The 26,252-nt window shown below is 42.0% G+C and overlaps 1 protein-coding gene across 2 annotated transcripts in view; it reads right to left on the bottom strand.

The window, feature by feature from the left end:
* RAD51B (RAD51 paralog B) overlaps positions 1-26,252 on the bottom strand; it is a gene marked incomplete at its 5' end in the record, with an annotated part of 406,133 nt that overhangs the window by 117,505 nt on the left and 262,376 nt on the right. For both annotated transcript variants that reach the window (XM_082317257.1, XM_082317258.1), the window contains one exon: positions 14,301-14,379. In XM_082317257.1, the coding sequence (XP_082173383.1) occupies positions 14,301-14,379 (79 nt within the window). The remainder of the gene's footprint in view (positions 1-14,300; positions 14,380-26,252) is intronic.

The following is a 26,252-nucleotide window of genomic DNA, read 5'->3' as shown; positions in this document are numbered from 1 at the left end:
AGTCTGAGGCCAGATGTGTTTGCTGGTGTAATCTGTTTCCCATTTCTTGTAATAAATGCGTATCTCAACAACTAATAATAAAGTGAAATCAGGATTTATCTGTGGTCTTCTTCAGTGTGATTTGTGTTGGAAAGAGCACGTTAATAAAGCATAGTGAAGTCCTCAGTCTCTCCTTTCTTCCTGGCGTGCTTGAAATGTTCAGCGAACGTATCCCTATGAGTAAACAGCCAGGCTGGCAACTCTGATGCCATTAGATTCCTGCTGTAGCAACCAATATCCCTCTTGCCAGCTTGTGGAAACAAAGCCATTTTGCTTCTTTAAGAAACACTGTTCTGTGGTAACACTGCCTCATTTATTCTTCTTTCTTCTGTCAGATCAGTTCACTTGACAAAGTTTCCTCCTGGTAACAGGTTTAGTCTTTTTACTAGGGTTCTTTTATAAAAGGCTTCTACCTGTCTGCAGGCAGGTTTCAGCTATCTCCCACAGCAAGCTGTTCTGTTATCAAGTTCAGCCCCTCGATTAGAAGCCCCATTGGAGGAGCCACGTGAAGACTGCATCTCTCTCCTGGTGTCCAGGGTAGCTCCCTGTGAGCTCCAGTAAGCCTCCATCCAGGGAAAAGAAGTAAATCACACCCAATTTCTCTATATCAAAGAGATGTCTTTTGATTTGTATTGCAAAATGGTATTGAAATAGCTTTCCCCTTCCAAGCAGGTGGAAAGGTGAGGCAGTGGGAAGAGGAATGCTGCAAGGGCTTAGCCCACCCCCATCCACTAATGGCCCACAAGATGTGCGCTGTTGAAGTGCAACACACAGCTGTGCTCCCCACGATTCTCCCTCTCTTCTTTCCAGGTAGACCATAGTCATATCCACCCCCACTCCTCATATCTATTACAGCGCAACCCTCACTCTCCATTAAAACCTCTGCTCAAGTCTGTCACAGATACTCCACCAACGAGAAGCAACTCCATTACGCATGGCTTTGATATGAGACTTCCAATGCGCTGGGTATCTGCTACACGGTCTTTTACGTCCTCTGTAAGTTGAAATAATCATAGATAGACAGATGTAGATGGTCATGAAACCAGTTTCTATAAAGTCATAGGGTTGTCATTTCCCCAAGAAGCCTTTCAGAGAAATACTCCGAAGTTTCATCCCAGAAGAGGTTTTGCCAAGCCCTCTAGCCCTGGGAGGGAAAGGAAACCCCTTCCACAATGCTAGGCAGCTCTAATTACAGATGCATCAAACCAGCACCTACTTTTATTCAAGATAATTGTTCCCTGACAGTACTCAGAAGCTCATCTATTGTCTTCAGTTGCACTAATGAATGTTAGTTACTTAGTCAGCCTTGCTAGTTCTGTTCAGCAAATGGGCCATCAAAAACTTAAGTAAATTCTATTTCTTCTGTGCCTCTTCAGTTTTATTTTAACACACAAGTACAAAAACTGTAACTGCGTACGTAAACCTCTGTGACTGGCATAACTGAAGACAACTGTTTTAGCTGGCACGGAAGACAATTTATTCCATTAAAACCACTCATGGTGATATGTGAGAAGGAAAGAACCCCTTGTAGCTTTTAGGAAACAAATAATTTCTAGGGTTAGCAATTACGAAACAAAACAAACCCCAAACATTTGTATTTGTAAACTCAGTATACTTGCTGCGGCTTGACTGAGATGTGCTAAATGTAATGTTGGATTTTTTTCTTCAAAAAAACACCACACTTTAAGATGCTAGTAACATAAAAAAACCTAAGTATGGCCGGAGTCATTCCCCCACTGCTCCATCTGGGTTTTCAGCATTTTACTGTGCTTTCACGTCTACTATGTAAAGTAAAGATCAGTCTGTTTCCAGAACACTTTGGTGGGTGGTCTGAGTTCATTCTATTTCTTAATTTTATTTTCCAGGACATTCAGAGTTTTCTTTCCATTTTCTGTGTTGAACTTAGTGGTTTTACCAATCCACAATACCAATAACATAATATGGAGTATTTGTTTTATTTCTTCCTGTATCCAGCATGGTTTTACAAACAAGCTGATCACCTCCAGAACCACAAGAAGCAAATCTAATTTGAGCTTGGCCCTAATTCTCTAGCCTTCATCAGTTTTGTATATAATTGACGTACTATGACCCCTTACACTTGACCCTCTCAGTAGTTTCATGGGATTCTCCCTGTTCTCTTTGTATTCTTATCAAATGCTTTCACTCTGCCAAATCAACATGCCCTCAGAACACTTGCATTAAACAAAACAAGGCTTTTTCTCTAATTAAAGTTCTTGCTCTCTCTACAGTAATGTCGGTAGAGCCTTCACAAAACATATAATCTATGAAGCCACTGTATTATACAAAGTTTGCAAGCAGTCTGAAACTCGTGTCTTACACGCTGGAGAAAGCAAATCCCTTATATGAGCTAACCAGTAGAAGAGAGTTGTGAGCGCAACTAGATTCTGGAATTATGGAAATAGACTCCGTCATAAATGTATCAAAGTGTCGTTTTGTACATCACACACCTCAGTAGCCTGTGAATTAACAAGAAATCAATGCAAAGGTGCACCCTGAATGTGAAGACAAAGCTGATAAGTATTTGTGGGCTGCCTTCATTTTGTGTCCAGAAATTTCAAAGCATCATACACAAGGAATGAACTCTTTAGATCAGAATCAAAGTTTTTTCAAACACCCCAGCCACATAGCATTGCCTCTAATGGGGTGTAAATCTGTTTCTCCAGTGTCTCTTGATATGTAGAGATGGTACATGGACTAGACAAAGCCAGAGTAAGATGAATGCACAGGCAGGCTAAGCAAACTTTCATGATTGCAAGGAATATCTTCAAATCATAACCTGAGCTTAGCTGATGACACAATCATTGCCTGAGTCATCTGAAAATCTGAAACAATGGCTCTGAGCATGGTAAACTCTGTCATTCATCTGACAGTGTGTCAGCGTCATGACTTGAAGGATGGGGAGAGGGACGGCAGGGATTCTGCCACTTCAGCAGACAACTCTGTGGGTGGAGCAGGAGCAGAAAAGTACAGTAAGCCTGACTCAGTCTCCAGCAGATACATTCCTGATGCTTCAGCAACATGACTGAACTTTACACTCAGGACACCCGGTGCCTGTCACACTCAGTAAGGAAATGGCATCTCTTACTGTTCCTGATGGTGAGCAACAACACAGAGGAGGAATCAAATGGTAGAGAAGCAGCAAAGCAGAGCAACCGGGGTTTAAAACCAGAGTTTTAAAACCTCACATAACCTAAATAAATACTAGCGCTGACATACCTGATTTGGGGCTGCCATGCAGGGGAAGCCTAGTCTTCAGATAAACAGAGTGTCCGCCGTTAACCTCCTGAACTATCAATTTTCCCCTTCTAATACTGCAGAAAGGTTATGCTGCAGTGCCCTGTGCTTCCTCACATTTAAAGTCAGGGTAGCCAAGGGCAACAAAGACTCCTTCCTCTCTAGCCTGATAGCAGAGTTCTTCCTTCCTTTTGTTCACATGAAGAACAAACACTAAGTTGAACAATAGCAGTGGATGCTTCATTATGATGCTCTCCTGGGCACCCAGCCCCAGTTAGCATTATCTTACCACTTGGTTTTGTTTTGAAGGAAACCGTGAATGGTCCTTTCAATTGCTGGTGTTTCAAGATCAACATTACCTCTACTTCCTCTATTTTCAAGTCCCCTTATTTTACCAACAATATGTGGCACTATGAAAAAAAAAAAAAAAAATGACACAGAACCAATGAACTGAGAAAACTGCCAGTCTAAGAGGCAAGCAATAACAGAAGGCCATTTAAACTAGCTTTCTCTGAACCAGTTAAGCTACTGATTCTGAGCATTAGGGGAAAAAAAAACAAAACAAACCCAGAATCAAAAACAAAGAAAGCCAAAACAACTTAATCCTTGGCAACTATTGAAGGAAGTCCACATGACGAACACAGTTTAGGCTTGGAATATACTTCATTTGAAAACACCCAGGCATCTGATCATACTTCCTGAAATCAACATCAGCAGCAGACCCCTCCCTGTCATGTCTCCTACTTTATGGACCAAAAGGCCTTTAGTCATTCAACAAAATCCATGCCCTCTGATCCGTAACAGACAGGTGGCAAACCTGATTTACCACAGACTTATCACTTGTGCATTCCTGCAGACTTTTACACTTCTTGGACAAGTAATTGTTTTGCACAAGTTACTAAACTATCACTCACTTTTCACATTACGGGAAGGATAGGTTAACAAATTTAATGACAATTGTGCAGTCCTTTCTGGGCCATCGACCCAGGCATAGTCAAGAAGCTACACTGAAAACAGGTGTTTGTGGACGCAGTTGTTCCAGTGGTGACTGGGAAGGGGAGCAAAGGGGGGCAGACAGCTTCATCCTCAGCCAAGGCTCTTTTTCTGCAAAGATGTGTCCACAAAAGACGCACTTTTGAACTGAACCTGAGGCAAGCCAGCCTCATTTGGTGCCATGCTGTCGGCTGCAGCCCTCAGGTGGGCCAGCTCATTACCCCTTCTGCCAGAAGAGGACTGGAGTTTGCAGATTCAGTTTGTGTGCTGAAGTTTCCTGTGCCCTTGAGTGATACAGCACTAAGCAGTGTCCTTCCTGAGCCCAGACAGCTGGGACCAGCTGGAGGGACACCTTTCTCCTCTCGTGTTCAGACGTGACACTGGAATTTAGTTCATTCTACACTGGAGAAATCTGGACTTGCTCTGACTTCTGGTCACCGCTTAGGAACCGTTCTAGGGCATGACAGATCTTCTAAATGAAAATCAAACAGTGCCTTGGGTGGCTGCTCGTCCTCACTGCTGCTACGGGTCAGTTGCGTGACCACTCATTCCCCAGTTCAGCCTAATGCACATTTGAGAGAAAAAGGGGAAGCAACCCTGTTTCTCAAGGAAAAGAAAGTATTCTGGATGAATAAAAGTTAGCTCTGTTAACTCCAATAGAGTCCTATTCAGTATTAGTCAGCTGGAAGGACTGTAGTGATGTGAAGCAAGGCCAGAAAGTTGTAGGGGAAGGAGGGCTGAAAGGCAAAAAAGAAACAACATACCTTTGAGCTCTAGCATGCACAGCATGAGGCCCTACCTCTGTATCAAATATGAAGGTGGCTGGGATCACATTACAGAACTATCACAGTTATGCTTTAACCACCCTAATTTAGCAGGTTTGGCTTTTGCTACCACATTAGAATATATTGGCTTGATTTTCAAAGGTAACAAGCACCTACAGCTCCCACTGACTTTAGTGACAGCTGCAGCTCTAAAAATCAATTTAAGATAGTTTGCATATTGAGAAGAACTGAAGCGAAATAAAAGGCCTATTGTCTGGATATGAAGATTTTAAACACTGCTGATGGGTGGTATATGAGTCCCTTCCCTTTTCAAATGAATTTCACTTCATGTTTTGTTTGGTTTTCCTGTTGATGCATCCTGCACCCTCCAGTGCTAAGCTGGTGGGATCCCACATACTTTTCCTGGCATGTGGTGTTTAAAATAAGAGACCTCAGCAATCGGATATCCTCAGCATTTCCAGCTATTGAACACAATCATGAGTACTGTGATCCAATTTCAGAGCAAAGAAGAAAAGATATATAGGAATATTCTCCCTGTGCTGGTACGGGGCAGACAAAAGAAAACTAAGCAAACAGGATGTTCCGCTCCTCTGTGAACTTCAGCAAACGGCCACAGCAGACAGGATACAGCCTACAAACACGCAGCTGCAATGTATGTGCCTGGCTGCCCAGTACCTTGTCCTGGGTAACTCACTTGCAGCACAAATACGGCATGAAGAAAGTAAAAGGTGTAGTGTGCCGTTCCCACCTGACATGCCTCAAGACTGAAGTCCTTCATCAAACACGCAGCCTGAAGAAGGAATGTGATGTTTTCTGTATGCTACTAAGCAAAAGAGTCTCATCCCTAAACTCACTCAGAACGTCTTCAAGTGCTTGGTGTTCACGACTCAGGACATCAGTCTGCTTATTCTAAGCTTCTTCACTCAGTAGTAAGGGACATCCCAGTGAAGCTCTCCACAACAGCACACAGCACTCTGAGAAATGACCCTACTGCAGACTGCTCGGTAGCACTCTAATAGTCCCATAACATTTTCTAGAAACTCTTAACATCTGTGCTGCTGCTCCTGGAGAGCGCACCTTCACAGGGCATTGGACTATATGGGAGATTGTTTCTGTAATGGAAAAGCTAGGAAGTTTAAATGAAAATGAGATTCAGTGGACAATAAAATAAAATCTTTTCAGCAACAACATCTCTTGTTGAACTGTTAACTGTAGCATCATCTGCCTGTACTTCCTCTTCACCCATGCAGTCATGCGTGCACTGCCTTGCCTCAGTTGAGCCCTAAGGCAGACCCTCTCGGGTTATTCAGGTGGCAAACCAAGGAACAGTTGAGGCTGATACACCATGCTCTAACAAACTGCTGACTAAACTTGTTGCCTCTCTCATCTCTATAACCCTTGGTTAACTCAATCCGGCCCTGAAATTTAATCTCACAAATTCTTCACAGAACTGAATGACAAAGGACCAGATTCCGGTTTCATTACAACATTAACAATGAGAAGAAGCGCTACAACAATCATTAACACCATCTTAAAAGTTCAAATGAACATTACAGAAAATACTTTACAGTAACAGCCCAATGTTATTAATTTTAGGGAATGACTGTAATGAGAAAAAACTTTTGAAGTAAAAACCTGTTTGTTGGGAGGGTTTATCACATGTGTGTCTGTTTCTATGAAAGTGCTATATATTGCTGTTCCATCTTATCAAGACAGATTTAAGCTTATATGATAAGATCATTTAAATTTGTGGTTAGTCCAGTTTTAAAGACAGGGCAAGTCTACACATCAGATGCAGAGATACCTGAGGTTGTTCTAGGTGTGTTAATTCTGGAAAAACAGAAAGTTTCAGAGAAAAACAGCGCTGGGGCTAAAGCAGCAGGAACCCTATTTGCAAAGTGTTAACCCTGTGGTAATAAGCCCCCCCTCAGGCAAAGTTTCCTAGTTTAGATGAAGCGCTATTCAAATGTGCCTGTCTACACAGGATTGCACTCTGGAGACTTCCAGGTTTAGACTGTAGCTAGCTGCTGGATCTCCACACCACTCCTCCCCTCGCCTGCACAGGGAACAACAAAGCGTCCAGCATTTCCCTTTGGCAACCAGGCTGTGTGCTCAGAGATTTTCTAAGATTTTAACATAGAAAAAACATGAAGTCCTATATCTAAAGAAAAGTTGCATGCTAAGTCATCTGGGTCATAGTCCTCTACTGCTAACTATCGTTTTACAAGATAAAATGACAGTAGTGATGCCTTCACCAAACATGCTACTGATGAAGCCAGAACAGACACAACTTTTGAGGACAGCAAAAGAAATCTAGTTGTGCCTATATGAGAAAGGGATAAATCACAGTGAGACTTAACTGCCTTTTACTTTCATAAAGCATAAGACTTCACTCTGGCTGAAAAACATGGTTTTGGACACACATTTCTTTGGCTTGCTACTCATGAATGTGTTCACTTAAGAACATTAAGTCCATTTTAGATACATTTGACCTTATTCTATAAATCTGTAGCTTGAAAGATGGAACATCTTCTACGTTAAATCCAGGTAATTACTAGTAAAGTCTTGGTCTTCTACGACAACGTTCAGTTCCCAGAACAATACACTGTCACAAATCACAGATACTACCTCTAATCAACGGACAACTTCACTCCTTATGTTAAAAGCCTTTTGGAAAAAAGGCCATTTGCTTTAGCACTGTGCTGAAAACACAGGGGAGCAGCCCACTTTGATCAGGAATTCATTACAGAGAGACCGGTAAGGAGGAGATTTCTCTGAAGTGAGACCATTTTGTCCCAGGAAGCCTATGCCAGCCTTGAAAAGTGGAGAATGTCTTTGCAAATACAGACTTATACTCTTCAGCTCATTGTTTTAACAACACTGGTTTAAAAAAAAATAAGTTTTGACACACTTGCGTAAATGAGAACAGATTTGGCACGCTGGTTACACTAAGTTTTTTTCATATTACATTTAGTAAAACTTAAGAAAAATTAAATGCTGGCACTTCAGTTGCAATCTAGCAAAGCATTTAGGGACATGTTTGGCTTTCAGTGCAAGAAAGCAGTACTGTATTTTAGCGTCTTTACATACATGTTCAGAAATAAGCAGGTAATTCAATACTTTGTGCTAAACTGGATTTATCCAGCATAATATCCTCCCACAAGTTAAGCTCATAGCAAAAAGTATGGCCAGAAACTTTACCAACCTGTTGTCTATCTACTATGCCACTAGAAAGATCATGTTTGCAGAGAGAAACATTTAATTTTATTGAAATGACAGAGTTTATTTTGTTTCTACTGGATCTAAACCCATGATGCCTCTAGTCTTCCTTCACAATTAAAATATTTTCCCTCCACCTCTCTTCGTTACCATTTTTAGTTGGTTTTGCATCTGTGCTTTGTTCCTCTGGACTCCTTCGTTTGACAGCCATGGAGTTCTGCTACTCTAGCGAGGCTTTGCCAATGCTGCTGCAGAGCAGTAGAGTGATTCCCACAAAGCCACCTAGTGAGGACACCCTCACCCAAGCAAACGCCATTCCTGGGCCTGGTTTAGTAACCCGTTGCCCAAAATGCCATGAACTGGCTGAACAAAATGACATTTTCGTTGACGTTAGCTACATCTGTACGGGTGATTTTGCTGGCATTGGGATGATGGGAGTCTTATTTTTTTCACATTCCTTACTGCCAGAACAGACCTAGCCTACAAACCGACCGTGCTTTTTTGCTCTCATTATTACAGACCTGCTAGAAATAGCATGAGGCTTTCAGTGTCCTGTGGGGAAAACAGCAAAAACGGTTCCACCCCACAGAGATCCTAACAATGATCAGTTCATCTTTATCCCTCCAATAGGGCCGGAAATCACCAGTGGCACTGCAAATCTCTTACCATCTCAATAGCAACACACAACTTCATTCCCATTAATCTGTCTTCCATCCATTCACACATCAAGTACAACCCTGCTTCATTTTACAGATTATATCCATGTTGCTCCAGACAAAGGTCACTTTATAGTTACAGTTCTTCAATTGAATAAAAGCTTTTGATGCAGTAAATCATTGTCTCTCACTGTTCAAACTCACACAATACAATACAAATAATGCTGCCCTTTCTTTCAGAATTCCCTTTCTACCTCAGTACTCATTACCAAAGCATTTCTTTACAAAATAAAATGAGGCACTTTTCACTTGCTTCAGTCATATAAATTAGTTATAGCACTTTGGAGACGGTTTGCCATGCTGCACTACAAACCCAGACCCTATGCTATTTTGAGATCAAAATGAGCCTCTTTCATTACATTAGTGACAAATGAAACATAATGTACCAAGGTTCCCCAAGATTTAGCTGTTCCTAGATCCTTTTCCTCTTAGTACTGTGAAACTTAAAACCTAAGACACTTCCAAGTGCCACATACCTTTTGTTTCTACTTCTCAGAAGCTACCTGCCTCAATAAGACATTACAGGCAAGGTGAGTGTGGTTGTGTGCACACAGACACGTATGCAGTGGAAAAGAGGGCAGGAGAAAGGGTGGACTGATCAACTAACTAATCATCCAGTCCTGCTGGCACAAAAATCAAACTCTGCCCTTTAGCAATACAAGGTATTCTGTCCTTTGGGTAGTGCGGGGAGCCAGTCAGCATGAGACACAAAAGTTTTGAGGTTAAATTTGCAGGTAGTTATAACTTTCTTTCAAAAGGAAGAATAAAACATAGCAGGATGAATCTCAATGTCAAGCACACTCATGCAAAATGGCAACCATTTAATGGCAACAGTGCTTTATTTAGCACTGAAGCTCATAACAAGAACTGAGGCCAAAAGCTGAAGGCAGACAAATTCTAATGTGAAATACAGAACAAGTATTTAGCAGCAAGGTAGCTAAAACTTGAAAACACTGTCAAAGCAAACCAGGAACTCACATTTCTTGATGTCTTCAAATAAAAGTGAATGCCTTTCTAGAAGACATGACTCAGTGTAACATAAGTTATCAGGTACCTGAAGGAAACACGTAAGATATACGGGAGGTCAGTCTGGATGAACTGCTGAATCCACTCATCTTTAAACCCTATGACACTGAAAATAAATCATTGCTCAAAAGCAAGTCCTAGCTCACTAGTATTACTTGCCTTATGTTTTCAGTGCTTCTGAGCTCTTTCAGTGAAAAGCAACGTTAATTTCTTGGTTAAAGCATTCAGCGAAAAGTCCCAATAGACTCTCCAGTTGGCAACCAGCCACCATATTCCCTGTCTTCTTTTGCAGCACCATGCTCTTGGTAACAGAGGGCATTTACTTAGGTAAGATGGAAGGAGACTTACCTTCACAGACAGCCGAGCTACCAGTTGCTAATAGCTAGGCTCTGTTGCTAGCTATTTATGCCCCAGAACGCTGCTGCTTCTAAAGCTAGACTCGGATCATTGCCCACAAAATACAGCTTAACACTGACATCAGCTTATTCAGCCAGTCTTCTTTTTGGATATGTATGTGCATGGCTAAGTGGCATCTTCTAGTCCAGCTGACCTACATTCAGCTTCAATGAAACTACAACCAGGCAAGAACAGCCCAGAATCTGTTCTGACTGATACACCAGGAACAGAATTACCAGCTAATAATTTCCAATCCGAAACAGAAATTATACCACTGCCAGTGAGGAAAATCACCTTGTGACTTGCACCCTTTATCAAGTAGATCTGGAGCTTTTTTACTGTTATTCTTTTTGACAGTATCACTTCATTCATTTTAACTAGTATGTTGAATTAGGGAAGCAACAGCAAGTCCTTAAACAGAACACACAAGCAGACAGTAAAACTTCCAATATTTTGTGGTGCTTAGATCCAGGCTTCTGCCTCCCTGTTTAAGATCTCCACAAAACAGAGATCTGCTGTCAGACTGGGTTTCGCAATCACAATTCAGGTTCATCATAGAGTCACGCTGTACAGCATGGCAGTACATTACATGACATTGTATTGCAATGTAAAGGCAACTGAGGCTTTTTTGGGGCCTGCACTCCACCCCCTCCACAGCACAGAGCATACTGAAGCAGTGAAAGGAGGAGACTGAAGGCTGACTTGCTAAATCTCTGACTGGCCAATCTTGCTTTCCAATCATCAAATTCCATTTCTCTAGTCTGCAAGTGGAAATAAAAGAATGAGCGAATAACTGGATTCTTTTCATCCCTGACCACTTCAAGTTTATAAACCAAAGAAGTTTTCTCTGTGGCACCCTTGGGCAGCCTGGTGCTCTCCTCTGACTACATAAGAGAAGCAGTTCTGCCTTCACTAGGGTCTCCTTCGGACACTTCTGTGCTTGCACTGAGGCCATGAGATGCAAAGATACCAGGGAAACAGAGCAGCGATTTACATTGACAAAGAGGATTTTGATACACTCCTCCAAATGGGGCAGCATTACCATCTTAATAGCCTTTTGCTCTCAGCCCTCTTCCTGAGGACGCTGGAGATTTTTGCGAATGGAGAATAGTTCCGCTTCCCATTTTAACTGCAACAATAGCAGAAGGGCTCCTTAAACTGCATCAAATAGCAGCCTGTGAAATCCCTAACTAGCCGCACTGCCTCTCCTGCCGTTTTATTATCCTTCGGCCCACAGAACAAAAGCGGGGGGGAGCTCCTCCTCATTTTTAGCCTATTCCACACATCCTAATCCCTCAGAGGTGGCAATGGAAATTGCTTGTGGAACTGTTAAATCACACTTTCACTTTGTCTTTCATTCCCCATTCACCCTCACTAATCAAGGAGTTTCCAGCCACATTTTCTGATATCAATTTGTTTATGGCCTATTGGTTAATGGTCCCGGGATGGGACCCCCTGAGTAAGAAGAAAGAATCCCGGGCATTTCAGCCAGCTGCTGCTTCTTGCCAGTTCCCACACCCATCCACTTGTTCCCATCAGCCACCCTGAATGTGCTCACCTCCTGACACCAACTGAATTAAACAACAAAGCCTGAATGGGAAAGCTGCCTTTGCAATCAGGCTGCAGGACGGAATCCTCTTGTTAGTGCTATATGATGTCCCTCAAGGAGCAACGCAGCTCCCTCACCGGCTGACCTGTGGCCAGTTGCCATACTGACATCTTACCTTGTGTCCAGCTTCCCTTTGGAAAGAAGCACCAGCTACAACTCTCATAAAAACTCTAGCCTCTCTTGCACGAGGCAGCCTGGTGCTACTTTCTGCATCTTACCCAAAACAGTCATTTCCAGGTGGTTTGCTCGCTTCCTCTTTCCACAGAAATAATGATCATTGAAATACGGGATAAGAACGCATGATATTTACTTTGTAAACTCAGTGAGATGGGTCATGTGTAAGTGCTTATGAGTCTCTGTAAAATAGTCTGGGGCACATTATCAGGGGAGCCATGCCCTCGGTTACTACCCATCTTGGAGAAAAATATCTAAAACGGAAACATAATGGTGTACTCAGAAAGTAAGAAAAGGCTCACACAAAGAAGAGCTTCAAGCTGCCTTCCAAAACGTACAAAGAATGCATGATATTGAGACAGCATTTACTTAGAGAAATCCAAACTGGTATCTCACCTGTTTTTAGAAAAATGGTGAATGATGTTTTAAATGTGCACCCCAGAGACATAGGGATACAGGGAAAAGAGCAATTGCCATACACCTAATACAGTGCTATCCTTCTAGCAGAGAGTCCTGCTCCCTCATCATTACATGTTACCAGGCCCATTTGTTCTTTAAAGGTAGGGTTCAGTCCTTGGAAATCTATATTCCTGGCTCACAGAAAAGAACTGAAACAAATAAAGATCCTCTCTGAAAAAATGCTTCCCATTTCTGAAATGGGAAATCTTTCTTTCCCAAAGTTTCACTACATTAGTGTCTGAGGACAGAGCAGGAAACTGTCTGCCTTTTTTTATAATGACCAGAAACATCTCTGCAACTCGGAAGATATTTGAGATAGAAAACCAGCTTGTCTTCTGCCCTATACTGAATCAAAACATGCCTAGACCAACTCTTGCAAGCCATCTCAGTTTAAACTAATAAAAATTGTTTCTTGTTCCTGTAGCCTTTTTAAAATTACTGGTATGAAATAAAGCAGATCAAATTCCCAAAATGCCATCTAACAATACACTGGGTATAGTATCCAAAGGCTTAGGAAACACCAGATGGACCCCCACGTTCTCATTATGTGGATGTATCAAATGGAAGCAAAAATGCACCATAAAACATTTTTGTTTCTTTTGTTTTCCTATATTATGTATCACCAGAGATGCAAGCGTATTTAGTCATTAGTAAATGTAAATAAGTCGTTGGTCTGGCACAGCCTGTTTAAAGGTGAGAAATGGGCAATCAGAAGGAAGAGAACTGTTCACGTACCTTAAAATGTTCATAGTGCTTTATGGGATCAGTGATTCTCAATCACTGGAACCTGAGAAACAGCGATACTCACTTTTCTTAATGCCACGGCTGCATATCAGAGCGTATCCTCTGAACAAAAAGTGACAAGCACTGACTAGTTTTATTTAGTCTGCTAACCTGATGCAGCAATCAGGAGCCGGGCTGCATATCAACAGAGAGCAACTCAACAAAATTGATCTATGAATCAAAAAGTCAAAAAGTAAGGACATTAAGGGAAGATTTATTGGGATAAATGGGGAAAAGAAGGGAAAAGCTGAACTTCCCTTTTTGCTGTGGTCTGAAAGTACGTGATTTAGGACATGACCACAAGGAACCCTAGTTCCCTGCCATCATGGGAGTAATATCCAGCTTTTCAGTACACTACCTCATATCTTAGAGAATTTGAGGTTATTTAAGACCATGAGGCATTAGCATTAAAATGATCACAAAAATAGAGAACAGATATTAATTTCCTGTATTTTCATTGATGTCAAGCCATTTTCTAAAGAAGAACCATTTATTAGAGCATATTATTAATGATAGATGGGTATGTTTCTCCTGGAGAAACCTATCCCACAGGAGCAATGTTGCCAGAACCATTCTACTTTACCTTGAAGGAAAACAGGGAGCCCTGATTAATAATTACAAGGCCCATTCTTAGATCCATGGGAATATGCAACAACTAATTTAGTATAATCCAAGACAAAACAGTGAACACAGCAGAAGGCTGCCCTTGTCAACCAGACTGTTTAAATGTGTGGGGTTTTAAGTAGGTATAAACAGCACCATTTTCAACAATAGTTACTGTTATCTGCATTCAGCCTGCTTAAAATACTAATTGCAAAGGCAAAAAAATCAATGTTCTGGTCTTACCTTGAAGAACCAAGCCTGATTTCTCAATGGTGTAGAAAAAAGCAGAGAATGGAGCAACAGGGGATTTAGCAACCAGGAGCTGCAAACCAAACAAGTAATATATAAGTACACATCTTTATAACATACTGATCAGCGCTCAAATCTGTAGAATAATCTCACTGGATTTAACTTCCAGAAGTAGTAAAGCATACTGCAGAAATAACAAGGTAGTTATTGATCTAACCCTGTCACTTCTAAGTAGTTGAGGTGTTCTCATACGCATGTATAGATCATGCTGCAATTTTAAAAGGATTCACAGGTCCTAAAAAGACTACCATCATGAAAGCAGCAAGTTTTGCTTGTCTTATTGGCATCCTGTTAAGCTTAATCATTCCTGCTGGTCCAGGCAGTTGCACTCTGATAGGAGACAATTTTGAGCAAAACTGCAACTGCTGCTGCGTAACGCAATTGTAATCGCCATTAGCCTTTCCACAGGTGCGCCCCCTCGGCTTCTCCCAGAACTCCACCCACCATCTTCCTCTTGCCCCTGGAAGCAGCGTGGTCCACCCATGGGTCACCACTCTGGGGATGGTAACATGCCATTGCACTTATCTGGATGTCCTCTTTTGCAAAAGGGGTAATGACCGAGTCAAGCTTTATTCAAGGATCCTGTCCTTGGAGTTTCAAAATAGGAACTGGAATTCCCTCGGGGTGTATAGCGCAATTGAATTTAGCTCGGCACTCGGGTGTGCTGGCCCTCCATGATCAGGCCAGAAATATCCCAAGCTCTCTGGCTCCACTACAGAGGAACCGTCCTCTGTGGAAGATGAGCTGCAGCAGAGCTCTGGAGACAAAGAAATAGGCTTGCTGGTGTCAGGGTTTAACCCCAGCTGGCAACTAAGCACCACACACACAGCTGCTCCCTCACTCCCCCTCCCCACCCCGGTGGGATAGGGGAGAGAATCAGAAGACTAAAAGTGAGAACGCTTGTGGGTTGAGATAAGAACAGTTTAATAATTGAAATAAAATGTAATACCAATAACAACAACAATAATAATAATTTGTAATGAAAAGGAAAATAACAAAAAGAGAGAGAAATAAAACCCAAGAAAAACAAGTGATGCAAATGAAACACAATCGCTCACCACCACTGACCGATGCCCAGCCAGTCCCTGAGCAGCGGCCCTGCCCTGGCCAGCTCCCCCCAGTCACACACTGGGCATGACGTCATACGGTACGGCATAGCCCTTTGGCCGCTTTGGGTCAGCTGTCCTGGCTGTGCCCCCTCCCAGCCTCTTGTGCATCTCCAGCCTCCTCAGAGGTAAAGCACGAGAAGCTGAAAAGTCCTTCACTTAGTGTAAGCACTACTTAGCAACAACTAAAACATCAGTGTGTTATCAACATGATTCTCATACTAAATCCAAAACGCAGCACTATACCAGCTACTAGGAGGAAAATTAACTCTATCCCAGCCGAAACCAGGACAGTTGGCAGGGTAGGGGACATGGGACCCACACTGGCGAACTCACACAAATGTGCCAGGGTTTATTGCTTGGCTGTTTGATTTTTACTCATTGCTGAGGACTGCTCCCTCACAGCTTGCCTCAAAATAACCCCCATTCTGTCACCTACATGAAAGTGACATTTTAATGATAAATTTAATAAGTTCTGCCCAGAGTGTGATCAGCACAAACACCGACCTAATGGTCCCCATGTGGGCCCTGTAGAAGACAGCGACAGCCGTGGCTGAGGCGGAGAGCGTGCTGCTGCTCTGCCTCTGGCACAGACCTGCTGAACAAAGCTGAAACACCTTTCTCCGCTCACCTCTTCAACAGCTAGAAAAGGCCGGGAACTGGAAACCAGCCCTCCCGGCGGTGGTCCTGCACCCTGGAAGAGCCTTCCCGCCTTCTCGGCCCCTGAGGGCACGGTTTGGGCAGGCGGCTCGCCCTCAGCCCACGCTGATCCTCTGCGGGGATCTGCTCCGAGCCCAAGCCGTGGCTGCTCAGGACACGGAGCAGGCCTGCCCGCTTCCTTTCCTTCAACGCACCGATTTCGTCCAAGCTGCCCGCGAGGCCTGCCCAGCAGCGTGCTGTGGAACCGTCACGCACCTCGGTGCCTAAATTTCCAAAGCCCTGTCAGATACTACACCCTCTCAGCCCAAGATAGGCAGCCCTCTGTCAGATACCTCCAAACAGAGATTTCTTAGAACTACAGACGTATCAATCTTATTTTTAGAGGTGTGGGGCACCAACAGCTCCTGCTGATTTCAGATTTCAAATGGAGTGAAAAAACCCCAGTATTTCCCAAGGTCGTGCCCTAATTCTGCCAAACATTCAAGCACTCGTAAGGGTGGCTGCATATGAATTTCGGTTGGTGGTGCCTAACGATCGGCAGGGAAACAGTGAGCGGGTTTTATAAAAGCCAAGGGAGACTACAGGAAAACGAGGAAGTTCATGCTCACCAAAACTGCGCACATTTCACCGAAAAGTCAGACGGTATTGAATCACTTCATAGATATACAGGACTAGGACATTTATTCCTAAGTGTACGATTAACAATATCAGAAGTTTGAGCTCTGTGGTGTCCTTATGTAACCAAAGGATTTGGCAGCAAATTCTGCTGCAGAATCAAGGCTCGTGTGACTTTCCTCTAGCACTTGAAATGCTAGGAGTGTCTGTATAGTAGGTAGGTTTCATTTGTATTTGTATGTAGTCTGCAGACAGGACCATGCTTAGATGTCTTGCAACTCTTTCTCATCGGATTCTGATATAGGCTGAAGAAAAAAAATCCTCATATCTGGTTCTTCAAAACATAACCATTATAACCCACAGCTAGCTAATGTTTTTATGGTTTTGAGAATTTAAACCAAACATAGTCTCCCTTCTTCTTCAGACAGTAAAAAATAAAGGCAGGCAAGTAAAGACCACATATACAGCCGGAGAACATCAGACCCGTCCAAATGTCAATGTTTTCCTTTCAGTCGTATGAAGCTGGCAAAACCACCCCAGGATGCGATACAACCTTTTGTGAACTACTCCAAGTAGCAAAACTGCTGTGCTAGCATTTTCCCCTCTTCCATGTTAATTACTGTTCTCTCTGGAATGAAATTCTGGAGAAAGAGGGGGCATTTCACATCCCACGTCCGTGACGCACCTTGACAAAAACCCGAATTCCCGTGCCTGTCGTTATCCCCAGAGCCAGCACTTCCCACTGACGCGGCGGGAGCGGGACTCTGCCAGGAGGAAAGCAGAGTGCCTCCTGGTGCTTTGCACGCTCCCTCAGCTCTGAGAAAACGAGGGAGAGGATGGGGTGGAAAAACTGTGCAAATTGTCAGCTACAGAGTCTCCCACAACAGCTGGATGTTTAATCGGAAAGGCCTGAAGTGAAACAGTTACAAATCTGATGTCTAAGGTCACATTTTTGGCATTCTGTGCAGTACTATGCATATAAATACTAACCTATATATGTGTGTGCACTAAGCACAGCTGTACGTGCAAATGCATAGACAAATAACCCTATGTACATTCTGTTACTGCATTTTTATACAGTTATAATATGTGTATAACTAAGTATAGCAATGAAAAAATATAATAAATCACATCCTTTCAGCAGCACATCACAGGGCCCCTCTGAAAGGCTGCTGCTGCAGTTACATCTGAGGCTCAGAATTAGCTTCCCTTTTAGTGAAATGGGAATGGCTTATAATATTCAAAGGTATTGCTTTATTTTGAATGTTTACTTACAGAGAAAAATAACCTTCAAGTATGATTGCATATTTCACAACCAGATAGAGTACACAGAATTCTTTTTTATAACACCAAACTTAATTGAAAAAAAGCAAATATGTATTTAGATTTGTGTTTCAACCAAAGAGAAAAAACTGTAAATGTCACTGCAAACCATCCTCCGGATGGAACTGCCAACAAAGAGTAGGTTCTTATGCACACACAAGGACCTTAGAAAACATAGAAGGAAATACAGATCAAGAAAAGAAAATTATGTTTTGGAGGCCAAGAAGTGGAAGTATAAATCGAGGATTACCAAAATCAAGGAATCAAAGATGAAATCCGGGCCTCACCAGAAATTTTTTCCTATTGACACTTCAGTGTAGTCAAAGTTGCACCAAAAGGAGTACACATTTGAGATGAATAAACAGTAATGGTAAATAATAGTCTAAAGAAGTTAATGGGCATTCAGATTACAAAAATGATTTTTTAAATGGTGAAATGAATAGAAAATAGACATCGAAAAATGATGAAACAGTACTGAGTCTTTCTAATTCATCCTACCCATGATGCTTCCAGAATGCTATCCATGAGCTATCCATGAGCTTCTGGAATGGCATATGAAACCCAGATGCAGTTATTCTTATGCTGCTGTCCTACTAAAGTGCGAATGATAGAGATGGATGAGAGAAGTAAAAATCAAAGCTATTTTAAGATTTTCAAAGTCCTAACTTTACAAAATGGTCAAATCTAAGTTTCCTTTCTTTCCTTTCTAGCATCCCATTTCCCTGCCAGGAGGTTTGTAATAATTATTCATTATTTGACAACAATGTAGAATAACATTAAACAACTGAAAAATTATTTCTGCCATGAGGCATGTTAAGAACACAAAGGTACTATGCAAGAGGAAATATATCACCTTGATGAAAAGTGAATAGAAACTGGATAGGTGCCATTAGATTAGATAAAGGAAGATAAATGGGAGACAGGCAGAGCAGTCGAGAAACAAAGGGCTTAGAGAGAATTGATGATGACAGCAGAAAAATTGTACATTAAAGTTTGTTTTTTAATTAGGGAAAGCATTTTTATTAATACAGTTTATTGTTTGTAAGCTTTATGGAAGAGATGAATCACAGAAATTGATTGCAGAAGCCCAGCAGAAAATACTAATTATTGGGACAACATTCCCTGTCAATAGCAAAGAAAGTGATGAATTGGAAAATGTATTGGATGGACTTTCAGAAGTAGTCTGATAACCAGAAATCAAGCCAGTGTCCTGCCAAAAAAAAGTAAAGAAGATGAAGGAGACAGAGACTTATATCAAATTAGTTATCAAAATGCCGGGATGATAGACTACGAAGCGCTGAAATAAGAAGATGATTTTGACTGAGCTATGAGCTCTCACATGGTAAAAAAAAAAAAATTATTTCACAATGGAAAACTACTGATTTTAACAAAAGCCATGGACTAAGATATTTCAATGAAATATTTGAGAAAATCGGCTGTATTAACATTTAATACATAATTTCTGTTTAGACTTGAAAGCATCCAGTTACTTCCCCATTTTTTACTGAGACTATTACCAGAAATCGGTTTTTAGCAATGACTGAGGAACACGAGTGAAACCATTTGAAGCTTCTTTTAAAGTACGTCAGCTTCTTCTTATCAGTGAACAGATTCTTCTCTTTTTATTTTGTTCTGCGTTAATTTTTTCCTTAGATTTCTTTTTCTGCTAGATTTACCTTATCTCATCTTTTGTACTGACAAAATACATATCCGTGCACTAAGGACTGAAAGAATAACAAAACCACATTTACAGCCAATACATATTTTGAAACACAGATCTACTGAGGAATTACCAAATACGTGAGATCTGTGAAAGGAGTCTGGTTCTCAGTACGCTTGCTGCCCTTACTGAAACAACGCTGGCTTGCTGGGATTTTTTGCTAATTCATATTGTTGTCACGTTGTAGTAAACAGTTGTTGCTAATAGTTGGTGCATTTCAGGAGAACTCTTCAGTTACACCACGTTAGCTTGGAAGAGTGTAGCTGAGAATTGAGAAGGAAACCTACACATCAACAGTGTCGTTCAACAGGGAAAAGACTATCTCTCGAGGTTCAGTTACACTCACGTACTAATAAAATCAGTGCTAAGCTAAACAAATCTTTCCCCTAATTGTGCCAAATGTCTGGGTGGACAATCTTCATGCCAGAATTTCCCTTCTTATTGTAGATTAGAAGGGTTGTTTTTTCAGCTGCAACAGAGCCCAGGAAAAAGCCAGTAAGGAAAACAACAAAGTTGATTTTGCATCAGATATCCCAGCAGACCTCATAACTGTTTTTTCTGCCTTCCCTTCTGGTTCTTCTTGGGCCCTATGTGCAGGAATTTGATATATTCTAGAAAAGAAAGCAGCAGTCCTTATTCTGAGGATCATTTACTCTTGAGCAGAAGCTGCAACCCAGCTCCCAGGGCCAGCTCGCATTCCCAGTCCCACAGGTCACGCTGCCTCCAGCCCACCAGAAAAGTGCCCGAGGAGAGAACCAAGAGCTCCCTAACAGCCACTAATGCCACAGTGGCATCGAGGTTTCACACAGCAGTATACCAGTTGTTCCCTGCTCCCTCTTCATGTAGAAGTATCCTTCAGGGCAATGGGATGGCTTTTTACAAGGTAGGAGAAAAAATGGTTGTGTTTTCTGCCAAGCCTCACCAATCGCTAGTGCTCGTTAGACCTTGGAGCTCTCTGAGGCTTCAGTCTCACAGCGGGTTCTGATTTACCTTGGGAGATAACTGCTCCTTGTTGCAGAAACAAAAAGTGACCCTAATACGTTTTTATTTTTCTGGTGAAAAAAATGTAGTTTAAGTATCCTGCAATCATTTATTAAGCTCACAGGATATACCCATAAACAATTTGCTGATCTCCCGCCGCAAATGATTCTTGGGATAACAAGATTTTGCTTGTATATGGTACTTAATCTGTAGATTTTAAAAAGGCTTTACAAGAGTGGGGAAAAAAATATCCCCATTATGCATTTGCATAAATTGAAGTTCAGAAATTGAATACATTCCTAAAGATTGTATAGCTGATAGCAGTACCAAAATCCGAAAAAGATGTTATCAAATCACATGGCCTTCACAAGCAAATTGCTGTAGAGTTTGTTTGGCTTTATCAGGGACTTGCGTTTTCTTGTGGGAATGATTCTCCCCTGCTTTGTATCTTCCTCCAAATCCCAGTGCAAGGAAAAGCTCTCTATGCACAGATTTTCCCCTTTCAAGCAGAAGAAAGCTCAGCCACCCCGGCAGCACTGTCTGAACCTGCCTGCTTCTTGTCAGTAGAAAAGGCTACAGGCTGGGTAGGCTGGGCAATGATTGGGAACAAAGAGGAAAAATGAACAGATTGAGGGAAGAGAGATGTATGCAGTCATCCTTCAGCCTTCCTAATCATCTAGACCCCGTGCATATACTCTCCCCGGTAAAAACAAACTTGGTGGATTGACTCAGGGAAAGCTTAAGGTATCTTGAGCACTAGAGAGCAAACAATGAGAGACGGGGCTACAAACATGCCCCAGTACTGGGAGCAGATGGGGAGTCCCTACCAGTTTTGTACACATAAAAAAAATATTTAAAAATCATGACTTGCATTAAAACAATTTCTTAGGAAACTATCACTTCATTTGTGCCATACACAGAACCTAAGAGATGTGGTTCCCTGAAGTCCAGTTGTTTGAAAAGGTTTTCATCAAGGCCAGGTTAATGGGCCACAACACAATAAAACTCTTTATAGAGCAATTTAAATGGATTGTATCTCTCCTTCCCCCACAAGAAAATCCTTTCCAGAGGAAACTTTAGGAATGAGTTTCCTCTCTACTACTTTATAGAAAAGCAACAATGGCAGCTAGAGACACTTTATGAGAGGCATTCCATAAATCCAAACCAATTAGTGCAGAAAAGTAGGCAAACAGTGTTTGTGTGTACATCCTAAAAATGTCCATTAGCACACATCTGGAAACAACAGCAAAATGAACAGACTCAAAAGGCAGCTGACCAGCCTGCTGTTGTCTCACCTCCCAAAACGTAGCAGCACATCCGTTTATTTTCTTTTAGTGCAATGCATGCAAATTCCATATATTAAAAAACATTGCTAAGACTGCAAAGCCAAGAAGTCCCTGTCTCTCATCCTAAGAAAAAGTGAGGGAGATGCATTTAAGACAGTTTTGCAGGGGAAACAGCAACAGTGGACACTGATTTGAGTAAGAAAATTAGTGAAGGGAAAGCCTTCAAAAGCCCAAGGGAAAACATGAGATAGATTCAGCATGGGTTAAAGAATTCAAAGAAATCTCAATCCTGAAATATCAGCATGACACTTATATTAACAAATGTAAACTAATATCAAAGAGATCAAACCTTCTCAGCCAAATTCGGACAGATTACCTTTGATTTAAAGAGTCGGTGCTAGTGGGAAGCAGAGATTCTGAAACATTTAAAACAAATCTCTAGAAATCATGAACCTATGCAATATTAGCCACATTTCAGATAATTTCTGTTTGTTTCATTCTAGCACTAACTTTTAGGGTAAGGTCCTGTGTTCTTTTGGGTAAGCCTAAGCAGATCACTCACCTTTCCTCACTGTGCTCCACTCTGACCTCAGAAGCAGTTAATTAATATTCATTGATTTTACATCACTGTATTGCTTATGTAAAATTATTTAGGCTGCTTACATCTCTAAGCTCTGACTTACATTTATGCTAAGTATATGCTCCTAATTTAACTACCACTAATTTTATTATTTATGCCACAGATTCATCTTAAAGAAGTACCAGGAATTCCTTACATGACCTTAGAGATGGGAGATGGTGGTCTTGCCCACAGTGACACAGAAATGCGTGACAACTTGAGAATAAAACTAAGGAAATAGGGCTGCTGATTACTTATCCAGTGTCAAGACTAGAAGTGCAAGTGAGATAAAAGCATTTTATACTACTTTTGACTTGCCTTTTCTGAATCAGCCATTTCATCCCAGGCAGGCCTTGTCTGGTGGTGTTCTGGCTGTACCCTTTATTATCGTAACAGGCCGTAACAGTAGTCAGTGACTGCACTAGCTTTGTGCAACCACAAATTCTTCCCCAAGCAGAGGCCAGTTGAGTTGCTTAGGTAGCAGTGAAGTGGACAGATGGTTGAAAAGCTGACCTAATGAGACAACATGCAAGGAAGCTGAGAGAAGCTGAGATTCTGCTTTGCAACACCAGACACAACAGGACATTCAGGAGGCAGTACCAGTGTCGCGAGCTCCGCACTCTCAAATGTCTTAATGATGGCAGTAGATACTCTCAACGGCTATGGACAAAACCGGACTTTTTACAACAGAAAAAAAAAAAAGCTCTCAGAGCAGTTTGTTGGTGCAGTTCTTCCTATAGTAATGAATAACAGTCACAGGCAATGACTCCAATAAAAATAAACCATCATTGCACGCACATGTGGCTAGGCTTACTCCCAGAGGAGACATTCAATACTTGCAAAGGAAAGAAATGGAAGGAAAACAAACAAAAGGAGGAGATGGAAATGAAAACCAAGAATCTTTTAAGAATAGAGGAGAAACAGGGGAGTGGACAAGTCCAGAAAAGAGGACACTCTGAATCTCAAGGCCTGCTATACCTAGCTGGCTTCAGATCTTGCTTCTGAAGAGCAATACACACATAAAGGACTTTTTCATCATGGATAATGCCAGGACCTGGGAATCACGATTCATGAGTTTTCTTCCTAACTTTGCCACTGTTTTATTGAGCAATTATATGGAAATCATGTAGCATTCCTTTGCTTCAGTCCAAAATCAGGCATGGAGGTAGACATCTGTAGCAACTTCACTGTATTAATTTTCTGCCAGGTAGGCACAGCTCCAGAGATACCCTGCTTTTCTCTACCCAGAGGGTACAGCAGAAGGATCAATAAGCAACAACTCTGCTATCTGTTTTCTCAAATATTCAGTGGGGTAAATTCCTTCCCTTCTCATAAAACCAGAACAAAGGCATGTGTTTTGGCCGTGCCTATCCAGGCAATTGCTAGCAACAGATGACCAGTCTGCAAATTGTTCCAGTCCTTGCGGTGTGCCAAACATTGGATTTCAAGTGAGAGAGCTCAGCGTGTAATATGTACTGCCATTCGGACATGGTTTTAGCTTCAGGCACTATAATGAGGAGCTCTGGATATCCTTGGACTGAGTAAACATAACATTGATGGAAGGAAACCATCAAAACCTCAAATGAGTATCAATCACAAACAAAAGCAAAACTTCCCAAGGTGAACTGCCCTGATGTGCTCCAGAGCAACAACTGTCCTGAATGCAATAGGCCAAACCTAACAAAACAGTTCTTTTCCTCAGCCGTCCTCTCCCAGACTGCGAGCAGACCCCTGAACCCTCTAACCCAGAGTGCCCGATGTACTTAACAATAACTTCAGTGGCAGGGAACTGCGCTGCCCAGGCAAACATTGGGTGATTTCAAGCTTTAATTGGAAAAGAAAATGCAATCCCAGATGTTTATCTGAATTGTGTCTGAACTGCAACAACCTGGCCAGGGAACTGCACAAAAACAGGCTGCCTCCAGTATACTTCCACTTAAGCCAGACTTCTGCTGCAAGTTCCCCAGCATGAAATATGGGGTATGCAGGGCCAGTCGGCTCCCTTCTGCTCATGTAACACCAGACCCTGTGAAATTCTTCTTCCCAGAAGCGTTTTCTGTCTCCCTGCCACGTGCCTTATTCCCTACTTCGTAAACTGAATTTTGTCATCTTTTCTGTTTCTGAGTCTCTCCTAATTTCCCCAGTGGAGAGTCCTCTAGAGGCCAGGAAACTTCACAAGAGCTTGGCCATGGTGATTTCCTATGCTACAATACTTTCGAGCCCCAAAGCCCTGGTAATTGTCCAATATGAAGAGTAATTCAGGAGAAAATGCTTGTAGCTTTTACTAAGCAGGAAAGCGGCCAGCCAGCCAGCCAGCATGTCCTGGTTACCATAAGGGAACAGTACTGAGAAAAGGGATCTGGAGATGGTGCTGTGGCTGGATAAAGTAGTCGGGTAGCATAAACACAGCCTCCTAGGGGAATTCTCCTATGTGGCAGCTTGTGGTCACTCATCAGACTTATGGCATGCTGGTACCAAGAAGAACAGAAAATAAAGTTTATGCAGCTTTTCAGAGCCTTCCATACTGTTCCGTTTGACTTTGGTTCTAGAAACAAGAAAACGGCTGAAGGATACAATTCTTATTTACGACACATACTGGAACATTGCCTTACCCCCGGCATCATGTGTCCCAAATGGGGAAGGACTCCTAAGGGAGTACCAGTACAATAGCACCAGAGCAGTTCTCAGAATACACGGCTGCTTCCACCCAGGCTGCCAGACTGGCCTGGAAGAGACGGGACCAGCGGGGAGGACAGCACGGAAGCCCAGCAGCCGCGCACTTTCTCCTCCACGCAACCACAAGCTCAGACAGAGATGCTGCTGGCTCCTCTGCCCACATGTCTGCAGAGGTAGGGATCCAAACAGCATCCAGCCCTCATCACTGCACGGAGTAGATCAGCTTGGTGTACTTCACCAGCACAACATAAGGAATATATATTCTTAACTGTGTAATTAGCATGTACACTGCCATCATTACTTTTATTATTCTTCAGATCTCTATGAACCTTCTTTATGATAGTTTCAGCAACATATTTGTCTTCTACAGATAAAAAAGTATCCACTGCAATTCAACCCTGATGCCTGTTTCTAGTGTGTCTCAAATCTTTATTTAGCCAATACTCATTCCTTCCTTCACTTTCTTTTGGCTTTCTAAGTGATGAAAAACCTCAACGCTATTGTTTATGAATTGAAAGAAAATTAATCCATTGTAAAAGAGCATCACAAATGTGCTTTCCCCATTCTGCATTCATTGTTTTTGGACATCAGTAAAAACAACAGTGTCCTTCATACTTCCTTGATGTAAAGGAATAATCCTAAATTCCCAGACTTGGGCCAAAAAGACTGGGATTCAACCAAGTTCTAGACCACAGCATAAATATTTTTCACCCGCACTATTGGCTGCAAAATGCTTTTGACATGAAACAAACAAAAAGCCCTTTCCAGCTTTTTTTGTGTGTTCGCTTCATTCTGTTCCTAAAAGTAAAGTCCCTGGAGACAAGCTAACACACCACTACTAAATTCACATGCGAGAGACAGCAATGTTATCTTATGTAAAGCCTCAGCAGAGTATATTTT

Source organism: Platalea leucorodia (assembly GCF_965183815.1).
Source record: "Platalea leucorodia genome assembly, chromosome: 7".
Classification (NCBI taxonomy): Eukaryota; Metazoa; Chordata; class Aves; order Pelecaniformes; family Threskiornithidae; genus Platalea; species Platalea leucorodia.
Note: the sequence above shows the minus strand (reverse complement) of the source record. Positions and strands in the feature narration are given on the sequence as shown.